General features: G+C 46.6%; 1 protein-coding gene across 2 annotated transcripts in view; it reads right to left on the bottom strand.

Moving 5' to 3' along the window:
- LOC115324778 (hepatocyte growth factor receptor-like) overlaps positions 1–19,287 on the bottom strand; it is a 90,945-nt gene that overhangs the window by 47,957 nt on the left and 23,701 nt on the right. The window contains exons 1-2 of one of the 2 annotated variants that reach the window (XM_042291675.1): positions 7,068–8,222; positions 6,371–6,553 (exon numbers count right to left, since the gene is read on the bottom strand). The exons of the other annotated variant lie outside the window; for it this stretch is intronic. Of the exons in view, the coding sequence (XP_042147609.1) occupies positions 6,371–6,553; positions 7,068–8,147 (1,263 nt within the window). The 5' untranslated portion in view covers positions 8,148–8,222. Of the gene's footprint in view, positions 1–6,370; positions 6,554–7,067; positions 8,223–19,287 lie in introns of those variants that run through there. 2 annotated transcript variants of the gene reach the window in all.

Below are 19,287 nucleotides of genomic sequence, written 5' to 3'. Positions count from 1 at the left end.
GTTACCGGATTTTTACCAAAACGTCACCAGATATTTTACCAGAATGTTACCGAATTTTTACCGGGAGTCTATTTCCAGTAAACGTCCATTTTACTGGATTATGGGACTCTTTTCCCTTCCAGTAAGGCCATAATTTACCAGAACATCACCAGATTGGCCAGAATTTACCGTGTTTTTTCTTTCTGTTTTAGAACGTCAACCGAAGGCACTTAGGAGGAAGCCTGTGAACCGTGGCTGGTTATGTTTACCAGATGCTGGACGATTCGGTAAAAATTAAAGTGGTTAGGCCATATAGACTTGAAGGTTCTATGTATTTATTTAACAGGGTCCATACCAGTAAAACAATTTGCACAGCTGTGGACAAAAAAAATCAGACCAAATAGGAAGAACCATGCAAGTTCTTTGCCGCAAAAGATATATTTCAAGGTACTCACAATGCCGCTGGTTGAAGTCCTAGGCGCACGGTAGTTCAATTAATAAAACCGCGCTGGTGCACCACACGGACACACGCAGGTATACTGTCAACAGCACGTTTAGCGAAAACCACGAACGCGTGGAGCGAACATCAGCCGCCGTTTAGAAATCCCGGGTACACTCACGACGTCGTCCCTGATGCCGTCCCCGCGGGTGCACCAGACGTCAGTAGCACGGTTAGCGAAAACCACGAACGCGCGAAACGAACATCCGCCGACGTTGAGAAATCTTGGGCACAGTCCTTTTCGCTCGCTGGATGCTTCTGAACACGGACGGACAAAGAGGCGTAAGAAACAGGTCACTGAAAAATATATTCTTTTCATCTACACACCCTGCTGCTTCGGAAGATACAGGTCGCACACATGGAACGCGAAGCCGAGACTGAGCGTTCGTTCTTGACTGGCCGTTGCTCGTTAACGGACAAAGAAACCGGTTGTCTTCAAAGAAAAATAAAAATATAATAAGTCAGCAGAACGATTCCTTGCATTTTCCCCACGAACCCAATGCGAGGGAGAGAGGGTGCGTGGGGACTCGTCCTTGGTGCGAGGCACCATAAGTACACACCCAATCGCCGGCTCGTCGCGGCTTCCCCCTCCCCTCGCGTCGGCTTCGAGTGAAGGTCGGTAAACAGGGAAGCGAGTCACCCGTTTCGGTTAAGATTTCTAGGAAAACCGGGTCGTCTGCATGGTATACGAAAGGGGCTGCCGGTGGCATTCCAGTGAAATCTGTTTGCCGGCCAATAATCTACCAAAGACTGGTAAACTGGTTTCGAATGAAACGGGGCGAAAGTACCCTCCCTTTGGAATCGTCAAAACAGTTCACTGCACGCACTTCTTGAGTATTGCAACGTCGTTCTGAGCTAAAACTCGCACTCACGAGAAAGCCGCTCGAGTGGTCTCGTACCTGCACTGGTCCAGACTTCTGCCTGTCGCAAATATCAAGTTGCCGGTGATCGCAGCCCACCTTTTTGGATCGTCAAAATAGTTCGCTGGACGCACTTCTTGCAGAATTGCAACGTCGTTTGGAGTTAAAACACGCACTCACGAGAATGCCGCTGCATTGGCGGCCGCCATTACAAACACAGTCCCCCTGCTCTTCTTGGCTTCCTTGACTTTAGCCGTTCCCCTTGCGCCGGCTTCCAGTGATGTTCGGTGTCCGGCAAACGAGAGTGGCTTCCGGTAGGATTCCAGCGGTGGGTAATCGAAACTGGTTCTGGTATAACTTCCACCGAAAGTGGCTACGCTGGTTTCTTGTGAAAATAAGTGGAAATTAACCCGTTTCCGCCGATTGTCACATGAAGGTTTTGCCGGATTTTAACCGTAAGTGGCTTCGGTAAAAGGTCCAGCGAAAACTGGTTACTGGAAGTGGCAGCCGGTAATATTTCCACCAAAAAACTGGTAAACTAAGCTGGTTGCTGGTGAAAATGAGTGGAAATTAACCCGTTTCCACCGAATGTCACTGGAAGTGTTTGCCGGATTTTTCAATAGGGAAGTGACAAGGGCGAAACGAGAACGGGCTCAAATGATAACCTCCCTCTAATAATAACCAGAATATTCTGCTTAAGCACTCCAGGCAAGTTTTTTTTGTAATATTGCATTTACTGGTACTGTGAATTCCTTTTTTTAACCGAAGTATCGTTGGGTACAACTTTACTAGACAGGCGAGCTGGTTAATATGACATTCTACAAACCGAGATGGAGGCTTCGAAGACATACGTTTCAATTGAGACGGATGTGTTCGTCCTTCTTTGTAGCCTCCATCTCGGGTTGTAGAATGTTTTAGCGTTGTGTGCTGACACAAGATCCGAAATGTGTCCAGTTATTACTGAGAACTGATGCCAGTAAGCTGAGTCGTTTTCTTTTTTTTTTTTTGTTTTTTTGTGTACAATCACAATTCGTCTTGATGCAAGGATCAGACTTGGAGGCTCATGGTGTCTGCACGGACTGTCCAAATTAAGGGCGTGTCTCGGCTTGAAAGTATACTATAGACGAGGTTTAGAATTTGTCCAGATTGGATTACTAACCGATAGAGAAGTTAAAGAAGGAGCCAGGAACTCCTTAGCTTCTGTTATACATCCTCCTTTAAGAAATCCCACCCATTATTTATGTTATCTTTTTTTTCAGGCGACTTGTGGCAATGAACCCGCAGGAGGGGTCCCGGCAGTCGTCAAGAAAAGTTGCTCTGGTGCATCTGAAGGCGCAGGGAGCCCTCCAAGAGTTCTCGAAGTTCCAAAAGAAGTGGAAAGAAACTTCGGTGCTTGTTTAGATTAATCTTTCTTTTCTATTGTTAATATTACAATTTGTTGTATAGGCCAAGATGGTTCGTTTCGAGATGTAGCATGTCAGCATAATTTTTTGTCATATTTTTTTAGGAGACTGCTCACTTTGATATTTTTTTTTATGGCTGAGCTGCCCCCCAAAATATTTGCGGCATGAACTGTGTTTTTTTTATTGTGTATCTGCTCTAGTCACTTAAAAGAAAAATAAATGTAAATATTTTTGAAGCAGCAAACTGTTCAGTCTTCTTTGCAATGGGTCCGTTGCTATGGGTTGGAACCAAAAGGACCAAGCGTGAACTTAGTTTGATAACGATTTTTTTACAAATGTTTATCTGCCTTTATCCCCGTCACTACATGTACAATGCTCTCTAAACTTGACGTAGCATGTGAACACTTTCTCATGGCATTCCTGGCTGTTCTATTGAGTATATATGTCACAGATTCATTGTTCTGTTTTCAGGATAGTGGTCGCATTAGATACGACAGTTCAAATTTTCCATACATACAAGTTTGGGGAACATTTGCGCATTGCAGGTAATTTTATGTTGCAAAGACGTGCATCAAGTTGCGCCTGCAAACTGCCAGGACATCCCTGTTTTGCATGTCGCATATCAACTTTTTCAAGGAGGAGCTTGGCATGTGACATACAAAGCCCGGATGTACTCATGAATAGCGGCAGTAACATAAAATGGGGCGAGTACTATCACAAACAAGACTGAACTTTTTCCGTACGTACAATAAATGTAACCTGTGTCGTTTTGGACGCATTGGAACATGTAATGTACTTCGTAAAAATGGTACATGGTCTGGCATGGCTTGCAACAGAACATGTGCTACTGTGTGCCACGATGGTACATTTCCTGTAGCATACAGTACTTGTTCCGTGATGATGGTGTATGGAACTTGTTGTGGCTGCCCATACAGCAACAACATGTCCCTTACTAAAGAAGTATGGAACATGTTCTGTAGTCCGGTAATACAGTACATGTTGTGGCAACAAGGTTAGCATGTATGTGTCCCATATTTTGACAGGAGTTTTTCTAACAGTGTGGATACTGTGCTTGTGCGTGCTGTGTGTGTGTTCTGTGCTCCGTGCTTGGTGACGACGCCTGGACGACCATGTGCGCCGCCAAAATTCCCGCTGGGCTCAGCACTGGACTGTATACAAAAGTATTTCGCGCGATGCCCTTAGCCGCAAAAAGCGAGAGATCATCCCGATTTCAGACCCAGGCTGTTCCGCATGGGTCTGAAATCGCGACGATCTCTCGCTTGCTCGCGGCATCGAGCGAAATACTTTTGTAGGGTCCAGTGGTGAGCGCACCGGGAATCCTAGCGGCAAACCACCTGGGTCTGAAATTGGGGCGTTGGCTTGTATATCGGTGTACCGCGCGGTACCAGTGGCTCTGCAGAACCACTTGAACCAGCCGGTTCCACCTGGATCCGAAATTGGAGCACCAGTTTGTATCCTGTTTGGAAATGCGCGGTTCCAAACGGGGTAAAAACTGGTGCCCCAATTTCAGATCCAGGCGGAACGGACATTTTTCATTCCGGCTTGTATCTGACATTTTCGTACGGGTTAGGTCGGGGGGCTCGCTAGTTTGTGGGCGCTTGATATGCCTTTACCCTGCATTTTAAAGGATTCAAGAGTAGGGGTCAGGCACGCAACACGGGCGCATGCTCGGGTTTTTCCGTCCGTTCGGCGGGATACTTAAAAAAATAGCACGTTGAAAATAGTCAACGATATGTTGAAAAATATCCAATAACCAAACACAATTATTTGACTTCTGCGACATTACTTTTCGTATGAAAAATACAAAAAAAAATGAAAGCCGTTTACAATTCCATGTAACGCTGAATTAGGGCGCAGTTCTTAAGGAGGAGGAGGGAAGGGTACTGGGGGGAGGGTATACCCCTCCTCCCTCCTCATCCAGCCTGCTACTCCGCCACGGTGTCCACGTGGCCCCCGTGAGGTCACGTGACGCCTCTGACGTCACGGAGGTCACGTGACCTCAGGGGGGTCCCATGACCTCGGGGGGGGGGGGGGGGGGTCACGTGACCTTGCGGTTACGCCGACGCTGACGGCGACGCCGCTCAAGCCGGAAACGGGCGCCTAAGAGCTGCGCTCGGCTCTCGAAAAGCAATTAATGAAGAAAACTGGCAACGCATTTAGCATCTCCAAAGGCGTTCGAAGTGTGCAAACTTTCTAGGTAATCACCGCGCTCCCCCTTTTCTGGGCAGAGTAAAAATGGCCCCTGAAGAGCAGAGTTCGAGGGTTTTGTGATTATATAAAAATGCCGTCAATGTCATGTGATGTCACGAGGCACCTTAACCTCAGGTGAAACTGTGAAGTCACCTGAGTTAAGGGTGTCGTCTGACCTGATGTAACGACGTTATGAAGTCACTTAACGCCATATAACACCATGATGTCGTCATGGTGTTACGTGACGTCAGGTGAAATCACGGTGACGTTATTGCGTAACGCGACGTCATGGTGTATTGTGACGTCAAAGAGAACCTATAACTGCTACGGATTAAGAGAAGTGTGAAAAAGAATGAAATAAATCAGATTTATTTTATTTATATCCGATTATTTTGATTTAAATTACTGTTGCTAGGAAAAAGTGATTTTTTATCACTATGTGTATTTTTAAACATGATAGACTATGGACTTTTAGTAGAACGTAAACTACAGCTTCGCTCTGCTAGCGAGAGCTCGTGTTGTCACTTTGAAGCATAGATAGAGCACGCGCCCCCTGGGAGCTGACTTTAACTACCGCAGCCTCCGTTCCAGCACGTCGTGGAAGCCAGCGCTGACTTGGGCGTGGTCATCGTTGATGCATTGGCCATAAGATTTTTAACCGTTGGCCTGGCGTCCTTCCCCCTTTCATTCTTTGGAATGTGCTTTGGAAGCGTTTATATTTTCTTTTTGGTTCAACTGGGATAAAGATAGTCAGGCACAACGTGGTAAAAACGTTTCCAAAAACAAAAAAGGGTTCATCCTGTTTTCTTTTCTTTTTGTATTCTTTAAAATGTGTGTTTCTTTTTTTCGCAAGAGACGATTCAGTTGCCACGGAGACGCGTATGCGCAAAGTGGGGCAGTCTTTGCGGGGAAGCGAGAACATGGCAGCTGGGAGAGTATGGAGATGGTGCTTCATAGACTGTCACAAATAACTACTGTTAGTACCGTTACTTCTTAGCAAGAGATACACTCCTTGGAATGTTTAGCAACAATATTGGAGAACAATATTGGTGCGAAAGCAGCACTATATTTGTAACATCGTTCACGGCCGAGACGGTCACTGACCAAACGACTCCGTTCAAATGATCAGTATAAAAGGCAGGAGCTCCTGTCAGGCGACTTGTATCGCCTCAAACACTAAGGTTCCCTCCCGTCTCCCCTTGGAAAAAAATAAAAACTGAAACTGAAACTGAATAGGTGATCTTTAGTCAAGTAAGCTTTGGATGCCCCGGACTCCTTGGTGCAGATTAACTTGAACAAGTTTCATCATGATACACTTTGTTTGAGACCCCCTCTTTCGTTTGGCCCTTTGGGTCGCTACACTCGCGATCCTAACAAGTTTGGCCACCGCCGAAGGACGTTGAAGTTGGTTCACGTACCTTGTACAGGAAACCCTTGTTGTCCCCAATCCAGGCGACGTCGCTCATGTTCTGTTGCAGGGCGGTCACCGACGTAACCAGCCTGTCCTGAAGGTGCACCACCTGGGTTCCTGAGAGGGACGTCTTCCCTTCGATGTAATTGTTCACGCCGGGTGTGCATAAGTCCTCCTTATCCACTGGATCCTAGTAAAAAAATACGATAGTAAGTCTGTTCAATTGTTCACTGCAGTGCCAGTGCGTAACTCGACGACGAAGTCAGCCGTGACCGAGCTAAATATATATTAAAAGAATGACGCGTGTCACGGAATTCGGTAAGGCATTTAAAAAGGGGCCTTCTGAGACGAAAGGAAGGGTTCTAGTGAATGATGAAGCTCAAAATACTTACTATTAACTGGAGAAAGGCGAAGTGCGCTTAGACAATGAGCATCACTTTCTCATGGTCTCTGAGCTCATACATCGCATCTTTCAAGTCTCTCCTTGCTCCTTCCTGTTTTATTTCACTACGTTCACGCGCTTCGTACTTCGGCGCTCTCACCGATAAATGTCCAAATCTCGTTGACTGAGGAGCGATAAGAAGATGCTCGGGACGACTAGTGTTGTAATCCTTTCCATCCTTCGCCTTCATTGTTTGTTTGTTGTTGTTGTTTTTATTCGAATTTTTAGTTCGCTTACACGAGGAAAAAAACACTGAACTTACGTAGCGCGTACAGTCCTGCGGTGTGCCGGGCGTGTGGAAGAGATGCGACACCTTGGACGTCGGCTTGGCGGCGTTGCAGTCGTCGACGGCCTTGCGAAAGGCCTCCTCGACGTCGTGCATCCTGAAAGAGCAGACGGCCGAGCCGGCGCTGGCGTCGTTCTCCTGCATCCGGCCCCCGGAGGGCCTGCCGAAGGCCACCAGTAGCAGGCGGTCGCCCCCTTGGGACTCTGGTCCGGCGGACGCTGCCTGGGCGATCGGGAACCTGGACTCTCCTTTGGCACAGCGGACGGGCAGCTCGGTGTACGTCAGGAAGGTAGGGTCATCCAGGCAGACCCGCGCTATTCGCGTCTCGAACAGTTCCAGAGCCAAGCCGGCGTTCTGCACCGTGACGAAGTAGGCGAATCCGTCGTGGCTCATGGCGTACACGTAGCGCACCTTGTAGGATTTCTTCAGCGTCCGGTCCACATTGACGAAGGAAGCCGAGGAATCGTCCGACGAGTGTAGCTTGAAGGAACCGTTTGAGTTCAGGTCGCGTGCCGACACCGAGAATGGGTGGTAGTCGAGCGGGCGGCCGTCGTAGGTAGACGCGGCGAACAGGGTGGCCCCCTGGAAAAATGCCACCGTGCTGACACGAGAGGCAACGTAGTTGACGTACAATTTTTTATCCATTGTTCTCGAGACGGTTACGTTTCTTCGTACAACATATAACGAGCAGATGCCCTGCCAGATGGTCCCACAAGCGAGCACAAGGGGATGTGCAGGACCAAGCTGCAGGAGTACCTGGTTGTCATTGTCCGTTAAAGTTCTGCCCTGAGCGCACTCTAAAGGGTCCGGGGTGCACTGGGGATTATCAGGACGGGGTCCTGTGGACTCTTTGGCCTCCAGATCAAGGTCTGGGGACAGCTTGTAGAGAGCGTTGCGGCCGCCCACCACGACCACGCCGCCGTCAATGTTGAGGTAAATGACGTTCTGCAGCGGTCCGTCCTCTACCTGGAACTCGACGATGTCGGTGCCGGAGTGAACGCTGGCCAGGAGGACCAGGGCCGCTACCCAGATCGTGCATCGCTGCGTCCCGTCCATGGCTGTCAGTCAGTCACATTGATGTCCATCGTCATAACTGAATGATGTCACCGTCAGGTCGTCTGGCCATCTGTACCCTGCAAAAATATATTCAACCAAGACGTAAGTGATAGGGGGTAATGGACCAGTGCCCCCCCCCCCGAAATCTTCCGTTTTGCTGGGACCTCCTCTCCCCCTCCCCCTCATACAGAATTTTGTCATGGGCGCCACCCCCCCCCCCCCCCCCCCCCGAAACAAAATCCTGGCAATGTGCCTGCGAGGTAGGTCAGTAAGTATCCCGAAAACACCCGCTTGACCATGTGCATGGCTAGAACTCCATCAAGCTCAGAAATCTGCATACTTAGAAACACGTGATTTTCATCACATGTTTTTAAACCTACTTTTACGGCTTTGTCGTCTCACCTTGGCATGGACTAACTCGAAGGCTGTGCAAGAGCGAGCGGCTAGCCTTGACTGCCTCGACTGGAGCACCCGCTGTACGAGCACTCGTGCAGCCACCGAGGCTTCATTTAAAGCAACTAGCTCCCGCTTTAGCATGCGCGGTTAACAGCAGTCCATGCTAAAGTGAGATAGATTGCCAGGCGCCGTGAATATCTTCATCGCTCAAACAGGCTAACGCGCGAACCTGCCGCCACAACTTTCTGTTGTAGCCTCTAGGTGGCGTCCATTCACTTCGCTGGAGTCGCCAATACCGGCTGGCAGCCAAGAGCAGCAAATCGTATTTTTAGCACCACGAAAAATATACTAAGCCTCACAGAGAGTAGGACGACTCTAGGTGTGGTGATTGGGAAGATGTCAGATTTTCTTAGCTTTGTAGTCAGAAACTCCCTGTCGTTTAAGGCAAGTCATCTCCATATATCCAGACTTGTGAAGTAATCCGTTACAAGTAACGGATTACTTGTAATCCGCTACTTTTTAAAGTAATTTTGGAATTGCTACGTTACTTTTTTTCAGAAGTAATTTGTAATGTAATTTCGTTACAAAATATTGGTAACGGATTACTTTAATTACTCATTACTTTTTTAAAAATATAAGCATAATACAGTAACTGGAGAAATACGAGCAGAACATTCAGCAGCATAAGAAAAGCAAGTTCAACAAAATAGAAAACATCAGGAACGGGAGAGTAGCGGAACAGAAAACACAATTTTTTGTATGATTGGTCACTAGAACAACTAGAAAAACGGGTAAGGCATGTACGATTTTTTTATACGAAAGACAAAGATCAAGTAAGACAACGCCGAGTAGGCTCTCCATCATCGTGTTTTTTTCTTCTTCTCTCGGGCAGGAGAAAGCTCTTCGTGTTTATTTGTATTTGTATTTTACACCGTTTCACCCTTTCCAACTTCTTCGACGTCTCCCGCCACCTGCACAGACATCAAACGCGGGTCCGTACCTCCTCGATTCGCAGGTTCACAACTCGCATAACAGATCATGTAGCCTCGCGCGAGAAAGTCAAATTCTTTTTGTGTTTGATTTGCGCTACTGTATTCTAGCACACTCTTGAGGCACGGCTGAAAAGCTCCTGTACGCGAGGCTAAGAACAGCATCGTCTTCGAGGGGACGGACGGTACTTCTTTTGGTTTACTTGTGTGGGCATGGTGGTATGGTGGTCGAGTCTACATCTCACTTTACAGTTTGGGGGAGGGGGGGGGGGTATGGACCCGCGACGGGATACGTGGCTTTGCGGCATATCTCTCGTCAAGCTTTGGTGTGTTGGTAGTTTGGGGCGGGTCAAAGATCCATTAACGATGACGTAATTCGCCGGCATTGTCTTCTGGGTGGTATGGGCAGAGTTCATCCCGTCCCCGGGCGATCTCCAGGGTTGCTATACCAACAAAGTCAATTATCCTCGCGCTGCTGGAGCGGATAATAACTGCTGGCAATAAACACGTCTCCCGGGGCTCACAAGAACACCGACTGGTGAAAACGCGGCGCTAATTGAGGAAAGTTGAACGAAATCGGCATCCGTGTCAAAGCAAAACCATATGAGCAAAACTCGTCATGTTCGAATGCGCGCACGGCGGTGTCGAGGACAGAGGGTGTTGTGTCCACGGAACGTTGCTGGTAGGTGCACGTGTACTGGTAGAGCGACACAGAACGCTGAGGGAGAGGAGAAGACGAGAGGGACGTCGAGCTCTGATTGGAGCGATCAGTAGGTAGACCCTGCTTTTACCTCCACTGCACTCGTCGAACGCCTTAGAACGCTGAACGCCGGCGTCCGGCGTTTGGATCTCTCATTGGAACGCGTTCGACGAGTGCAGGGCGTTCCAAGTAACGACGTTCCTGGAACGCGTTCCTTTCAGGAGGAACGGAGGAACGCCGACGTTCCATTTTGCATAGGTGGAACTGGAACGGGAACGCGTTACATTTTTACTGAAACGGAAAAAGGAACGGCGTTCTTTTTTTTTTTTTCGTCCAGAGGGGTATTTTTTTTTTAATGTCCAAGCGGGAAATTCTAAAAGTATAAAAACAATATCTCTACGAAGAGCAGAATCTCGTTAACTTCTTGGTTAATTATCTTATTTTGTGTGGTCCACGTTTAGTAACAGTCTGCATGGTGCAGTAAAGCTAGTGGACAATGTTTCTTTTTTCAGTGCCCGAGACTGCGGTACAAAAAGCAAAACTTTTAGTCAAACAAAAAGACACAGAAAGAAGGGCGTGTCAAACTCGGCTAATTTCTTTGCTTCCACTAATCCTCGTACACCTAGAAATATATAAGGCCGACTATAGCCATCAATTAACTTTCACAGAAGCCTAGAGTTACAACAAAAGAACATGTTACCAGACATCGAACGCAACCTTGTATCCCGAACATTGGTCACTTAAAAGGTACACAAAAAAATTAACCTTTAATCCTTTTCCCCTAGTCCCCCACCTTCAAACCGAAAAACTAATCCAACCTTCACGAAGAAGGACTTGGAGTTTTCAAGACTGGTCTTCCAAAAGTCCTACCCCCTTCTTCACTTGATCGTTTTGAGGACAGGAATATCGAGAAGAAACTGTTGTTAAATTCGAACAAGGGACTTTGTTAGATTAAAACCCGTGAGGTTGTAAAACGTTCGTGCCATGTGGAGTAACAATATATTTTGCTCGTCTGACTTCGCCCACCACAAACTTGAATATGATTAAAAGATTTTTAAAGGTGAATATATTGACAATGGAAACCCTGCTTTGCATGCAGGGATGGGCAAAATACATGCAAATATGTATCGAAATACAAATACAAAATACTTCATCAAAAATGTATTTAATCACAAATCTAATTACATTTCCAAAAAAGCATTTCAGTACAAGATACAAATACAACCAAATGTATTTGGTCTCCTCCAAATACTTTTCCAAATACATTCCTAAAAATTTGCGTCAGCGACTTCAGGGCACCTGCAGCGGGTTTCTGGGTATCTCATTTTAATTTTGCATCGCACACTCGGGAGTTAGTGTGCGAGGCTCTAGTAACGTAATAGAAATATAATCACAAAAAAATATAATCAGCTTGGACGTAATAGGTGAAAAAAGTACAAAGCTTCAAGCAGCTTTTTTTGGCGATTACATTTTGGTATAGACCAACAAAGAACCGAGACGACCAAGACCAGCAGCACTAGCTAGAGAATTTGTTTTATTGCTGCAACTCGCACCAGTTGCGAAAATCTGGACGACTTGCGCATTTAGGATGTTCCAGGCAAAAGTATGAATGGAAATCAGGCTGGAGAGCATCACAAGTTGTCACAGGCACTTATTTAGCCAGTCCGCCAGCGAACGTCGATTTCGTCACTATTCTTGCCCTGGACTAGCACCGTAACCACAAAGTCACTAAACGCTTGTGCTTGATTGAGAGACACTGCATTTGGTGCAGAACGTAGTTTTCTTCCTGCTTTGGACAGTGACAATGAATTTGAGGGATGTATTTTCGCCCACAAAATTGTATTTAATTACAATTGTATTTGAAATACCCACATTTTTGTATTTAAATACACACGTTAAATACATTACCCAATTTGCAATTAAATACAAATGCAAAATACACAAAGTATTTGAAATACTCCCCATCCCTGTTTGCATGCTTTCTTCTACTCGTACCCTTCCATCACGACATTCAAATTCGTATGTTGCCATTTGATGGGATAGATTTTAAAAAATAGCTTTGATCTATCTTACTAAATATGGTAATCATCAAAATGGAAATGTAACGTGTATGTAACGATACGTTCCATTTATTAACTGTAACGGGAACGAGTTCCTTTTTCACGTAAGGAACGCGTAACGGGAACGCGTTCCGAAAATCAGAAGGAACGAGGAACGAGCTTTCGTTCCTTTTTTTGAGCAACGTGTACAACACTGCCTTTAAGTATAATTCGAATGCAATCGACGACAGCTCGGCGTTTCGACGTCCCCTCTCGTGTCCTCGTCTCCATCTCGGTGCATAGGCGGCACAGGTCGCTGCTACGTGATCTTTACCGGGCCCTATAAACTGGTTCTGATGGGAAAGAGCTGCTATCGTTGTTGGCGCCACCGTCAAGGTGATTCTGTGCCCCGTCAGCATGACTTCGACTCTAGCGAAACCGATGCCGCGTAGCGGCAACGTCGAGGAGCTCAGGAGAGGATGTCGTTCGACGCTGCTTGGTTCCCGTAGGCAGCATAGAAAAAAACATCGCTTCCAGTAATTATATTTATGCTTCCGCCATGCCATTTCTACGCACTGACTAGAAGAAGGTTTCTTTCGCCGAAAAATCGCTTTTCTTTTATATGTAACACCGATTTTACGCTGCAGAGAAAAGAGATGTATGGTGGTCCGCGTGCTGAACGACGAAAACGACCTCCTTTCGTCCGCCATTTCGCCTGACCAGCGCGCCCCCTATTCGTTTCGAGATCGAACCGTGTCGCCACCGTGCGGCCGAGCCGAAATTGGAAACGCGAGAAAGTGGGGATACCGCCGTGCGTCGTCTGTTACGGGCGCACGCTCAGAAGCATGGATCTCGACGACGCAAGCCCGTTTCAGGCTGAGCTTGACATTCCTTACTAAATGTTTTATGTTTTTATCGTTTCCCATGCGTAGAAATTCAGCAAAGCGATTATTATTAAGTCGGAAGCTTCCATAATCTTAGTGTGTTGGTTTGTATACAATCGCTGGTCCCACGCATTTTTGTTATCTCGCACAAACCGTGGCTTTCATAAAGCATTGAATGTTGAGTAAGTCTGTGGCCTGATTAGAAAATTAACCCGATTGATCACTATCCTTTAATAGACTAATCAATCAATATATACGTATGTTGATTTTTCGCCTGTCATATTGCGTGAAAGACGTTAAAACTACGCATTTTTTTACTGGTTTCACTATGTTATAAATGACATATTGCATTCCCATTCTAAACTTCATGTTGTGAGTTCTACATAAATATGAACATGGAAAGCTTTTTAAAATGAAGTATTTTTTTTAACTTAAATGAAATGACAAGCACGCTGAAGTGGTTTACCGTGCAAGCTAGTGTCACAAAAGAAATAAAGACGTCAAAAATATTAAAGCAGGCATTTTTTACTCCTTGTTGAGTTCTCCAGCACGATACTCCAATTAACCGGCAAAAAATAAATGGCAATTAAGGCATTACTTGAATAATCTGAAAGTTAATTCGATGAACTGCCCGGTCCCGATATACGTTAGGTGAGGGCGGAGGGTGATCGGAAAGTCTCGTGAAGGTCGCTAGCCCTCATCAGTAAAAGAGTATCACTGCGGCCGATGCTGTCTGTGTCGTGGTGCGCGTCGTTTGTTGGGGTTGCAGAATCTACTGTGTTTGAATACAAGTGTATTTAGCCAGAAATTTATAGTATTATCCTCTTGACATCCGCGGCCCTCACCATGAAAATTGAAGCGGGTGAACCCACACTACCGAGAAAATCATTTAATAACAGGAACATTGCTGCGTTGCTCGGTTATACCCGTTTATTACAGTCACGGCAGATATATTAGAACAGTTTGTTTCACTTGTTTCAGTTGTCCTGCCAACCGTGCAGTTTGCAGATCTTAAGTAGAAGAGACACCCTGTCCTCATCGCAACACTGTAGATTTGTTTAGACTCCAAAAAACTTACCCACACAATAGCACAGTAAAATGGCAGAGGAACTGAATAGCATCGTAATTTCCAATACAGCGCTTACTTATCTTCGTTCTAAATATTTATATTCCTGCAAAAGCTAGAAGTTAAAAAAAAAAAAAGCGTAGAAGCTGCGATTTCACAGCCCGCAGTACCAGTATTATGCTATCTGCGTTGGAATTTATTGTTTCTTTTTTATTCCAACGTTGATGAACCGATACATCCATTTTAAAAGAAACACATATTTAATATAAATATTCCAGTTCAGCCGGAGACAGGCATCAGTCGTGGTGATCCATGCTTTCCAACGTCTGCCAAGAGCAGACAACGCACCCACAGAAGCGATTATATAAATTTAGGCCGCACGCTGGCAACACGATTTGATCTTCACTGAAGCACCGAACAGTACCGCATCCTTTTCCGCTAGAATTGTTCTCCCACCGATTGTATGCGGCAAAATAAACGCAACAATATACGCCGTCTCACGCGCAAACTGGAGAGCCTATGGGGCGGCCGTTCTCCTGTCCCCCCATTGATGATGATGATGATAGCGCGACCTTAGCGCCACCTCTAGGTCGATCTCGAGGCCATTTATAGGTTCCGTGTTTTCGGAAAGGGAAGCCTTTCGGAAAATGCCGATAAACCCCAATAATTAACCCCCGAGCCGGTTTTCTCAGAAACTGGGAAAAGCAAAAACCCCCGAATCAGTTGTTCAACAGGGCCTTGCGGGAAGAAATTTCTTATTTACAGCTTCATCTTGAACTGTCCGCAAAGCTAGTTCCTTCTTCAGCAACCCTTTACCTCGCTTCCTCCAAAAAAAAAAAAAAAAATTGGGTTGTGTGTATGGTTATACAGCCTAGAACTTGGTCTGCCTCAACGGGCGACGAGTCTCCCAGATGTAGATGAGCAATTTAGCCAGTGCGTCGCTTCCTCCACTTATCGCTATGAAGGCGTTTTCCAAGTATTCGGGTTCCACGAGGTTGGGAATTCCATGCACGTGTTTTATTTTTTTGCACCCCCGATAAACCCCGATGTTTTGTTCTCTGCCAAGAATTTACACCGAAAAACGCGGAGTATGTTGAAAACATAAACCCACGAAAAAAGAAAAACCCGAATTCGAAGAAAAATAGACCTTGAAAAAACGGAACCCTACTTATAAACGACATAAATTAGTCAATTAGTCACATGTCGAAATCGGCGTTGTTCTAAGTTTTACTGTTGCATTTTTTTGTTTCTGTACACTCTAAAAAAAGTTTGTGCGTCTACATTCACGCACAACCCTCGGAGAGCCAATCACCGCAACTTACGGAGGCAGCTCAGCGAATGACCATGCCGAAACATATGTTTAGACCAAAAAACGCAGTCTGAGTTGTGACATTAGGCAATGCAAAACGTCACGCTTGCATTGCTTAATGTCATTGTCATTCGCTGAGCTGCCTTCGTAAGTTGCGGTGATTGGCTCTCCGAGAGTTGTGCGGGAAAGCAGACTTACGGGCTTTTTTTATAGTGGTTTTTTTTTCTTTTTTTTTTTTACGAAAAGGGACATTATATATCATGTCACTAAAACCGCGCGGTACAGCCAAAGATACAGGAGAGGGGGTGCATCCCGACCTGTTCAAAAGGAGAGAAAGGAGGGATGTGGGAATCCCACCCCTTCTCCCCCGTTCCTCCTTTCCCTTCTGTTGAAAAGGTTGGCATACGCTCTCTCTCCCCTGTAGCTTTGGCAGTACTGCACGGTTTTAGTGAGACGGAGTACAGCTAGTAGCTACAGTCTCCGGCCAGTGTTTTCGGAAAAGCTTGTGGAGTAGGTCAACGGGCCAGTTTCGGCACTCTGATCGGTACGTTTTCGTGGAATCGATTTACTTGCTCGACAAGCGTAAGCAAATCTGAAGGCCGACAAATCCCGCCGCATGAACCACTGAGGCGTGTCTGCCTAATCATCGGGGCCTCTCTCTCCACCCGCAAGCAATCCACGGCCATGTGACGTCCATGAAAGTCAGACTGCCGAAACTGGCCTGTTGACTGACTCCACACGTTTTGGCGAAGTCGCCTCCGGCCTCAAATATTACCGAAAATAGACCTATTACCTACTCTATTTTATCGCTTTCTATTACGTAAGATACTTACAAGTTAGATAGATATTGGAATTCACGATATTGATACAGTGATGTATCGTTAATATGGACGCCTCCAATTCTCCCCCCCCCCCCCCCCCCCCCCAAAAAAATCGTCCATAAGTGAGTTGTCTATATTAACGAGACAAAAATGCGCCTATTTTCCCAGTTTGTCCCCCAAATATTGTGTTCATATTAACGGGGTTCATATTAACGAGGCACGAATGTATTCATAATGATATTTCTTTACTTAATTCTAGGATTCCATTATACGGAAGCCGCCGGTAGCATTTGAGGTTCACAAACAGCCACGGGGAAGCGGCGAAGTGGACTTCGCGCTAATTGTGTCGCCCACTGTAGACCTACTTCCCAGCAGAGCACCTTTACAAAAGTGCGCGCCATCTAGCAGCTGCTGCGTCAACTATCCCAGTCCGCCGTTGTTTGGCCACCTACTTTTGAGCATCTATTGGACACGAGGGTTGCGTCGGGGTTCGGCGGGAGTTCGCTTCAGCACTGGTCCAATCGCAGGCTTCGTTCCCGAGAAATGGCGACCGCCAACCTGTCTTCTTGGACTTTTGAAAGGGGTCTATGACGAGTCCCCGACGGCGCAGCCATTATTCCGGCAGAGCGTTACTTTCTTTTCTTTTTTTTTTTTTTTTTTTTTTTTAACGTGGAACGCTTATTGGGCATACTTGCATTACTCCTCACATCTTCCCGAGACTTCTAAAAATTTACACCACAATATCTTCGTATTTCTAGGCGCCAAGTTATGAATTCCCGCGCTCATCACACGATCAGAACCGTAAAAGCAATAGGGCAATTATGTTAAATTCCTGCGTGGTCATAATATATATATTTTTTTCTTTTTAATATGGCGTTTTTGCATATTTGCAACGTCAAAATGTCAAACCGTTTTAATTGACATTAAAAAAGTTACGCAAAAGTAACGTGTTTTATATCTAACGGTGACGCGTTCCTTTTGTTTGCAAGTAACGCATAGCGTGCCTCGTAACTCTTTTTCGGTAGCACCTATAACACTGGCAGTGAGGGATCGAGTGCGCCGTCCATTCACAAATCGCATTTTCAAGCAAATCTTCTTTATTTTTATTTTTCCCTTGGAACGCGCGCGCGTTTTGTCTAGGGGTTAAAAGCGCTAAAAACGACGGACGAGTACGAGAGACACACAGCACAGAGCGCTACTTGCAACTGGATTAAACCAGTTGCAAGTAGCGCTTTGTGGTGTGTGTCTCTCCTACTCGTCCGTCGTTTTTAGCCCTTTTTACCCCTAAACATATTCAACCAACCAGCCCAAATCCAAACCCTTCTGCGTTTTGTCATTCGCTGGGCGTGCTGTTGCGCACGAGGGAGTGATTTTTCTACCGAGTGCTCTGCAGGGGAAGTAGGCGTGCAGGCGTTTCTTTAGGGCGTAGATAGAAAGAGCAGAACGTCGTGGACCGCGGTTGCTCATCGAACCTGACTCAAAACCCGAGTACGTGCGTGCGTGGGTGACCCCGTCCGCCCGCGCACCGTTCTCGGCTCGCTGCAGATTCTGCGCCGCCGTTCCGAAGGCGTTAGCGGGGGGCTTGCTTCCTTTACCTTATTTAAAAATTTTGCGGTACAATATTTTAATAAATTAGTCGAATTTGACTTTAAGGTAACGACTTATACCAATCTAAAAGAAACGTAATGGTGAATCGTTCATTTCGAATCACTGGAACCTGTGACGGGAACTCCTTCCAGGATTAAGGAACAAGAAAGGAGCTTTCGTTCCTGTTCTGAAGGAGCGTGTAAACCACTCTGTGGCAATCTTAAATAGCGGGGGTTGCTTCTTCTAAAACCTCTTTGCCCGCTCTTCTTTTTTTTTTTTTTTTTTACATTTGTTTTGAGAATGCAGGAGTACTCTTGTTCACTGGAAGTGGCCAGTTGACTTCGACGATGAACACCAGCCACACCTCACATATTATTTTAAGTTCTCTCATCTTTTTTTAGAGGACATTAATACTGTATTAGCCGTTGCTTTGAGGTCTTTTTGGTTTAGGCAGCATGTGATATGGCGGCGACGGCAGCGACATAACCTCCTGGGAGCCGTCCGCCGCCTAAATTATCGCCCCCCCCCCCCCCCCCCCCCCCAACACACACATACACACCGAGCCAATATCTGGAATTCGCCACCCCCCTCGATCCCATACTTGGGGGGCTATGTTGCGCTTTTTGGACTCCCAGGAGACTATAGGAGAAGGAAGTGACGTCAACGACACAGCAAAGGCAGATTGGGTGTTGATTTCGTTTTCTTCTGCCAACACCCAATCTGCATTTGCTCTAGTCGTTGACGTCACTTCCTTCTCCCTAGTCTCCTGGGAGTGCAAAAAGCGCAACATAGCACCCCTGGTCGCTCTTTTCTGGACACCACTCGAGGGCCCCCTGGCCTCCACTATCGGCGGGAGCCAAGGCCGAGCACAGTCGGACGGCGGGTCGGGATTGCCTCGTCGCCGGCAGCTGCGAGCACTGTTCGCATACACAAGAGGAACAAACGTGGTCACTGAACATGGGCGGTAGCTTCGCTATTCCGAAAGCGGACAACTCCGAGTGCACGTGTGCCACTGGTGCACGCATCGCAGCGAAAAGCACGCTAGGGGGCGCATATCGGCGTTCACCAATTGGGCAACTTGGGCACGTGCCCCTCGCGTGCTCACGTCTTCATTGGATGGTTCACGAATTCCCCGAGAAAATAACTCCACTTTATAGGGAGTATTCACTGGCGGCCATATCTGTGTGCTCGGCTGCTGAGCGCGTGCTCACGGCGAGCTTCCGCAGTTCTTTCGCAATGTGCATTGGGCACCATCAAGACTGCCGGTCTTTGCAGGCTATTAATGGGACCTCGTTCTGAGCATGCGCTCTAAACATCGCCCTCAAATATGGCGCGCAGTGAATACCCCT

This window comes from Ixodes scapularis, unplaced genomic scaffold, assembly GCF_016920785.2.
Source record: "Ixodes scapularis isolate PalLabHiFi unplaced genomic scaffold, ASM1692078v2 PGA_scaffold2__306_contigs__length_199485367, whole genome shotgun sequence".
NCBI lineage: Eukaryota > Metazoa > Arthropoda > Arachnida > Ixodida > Ixodidae > Ixodes > Ixodes scapularis.
The sequence above is the reverse complement of the archived record's forward strand: the minus strand, read 5'-3'. Positions and strand labels throughout refer to the sequence as shown.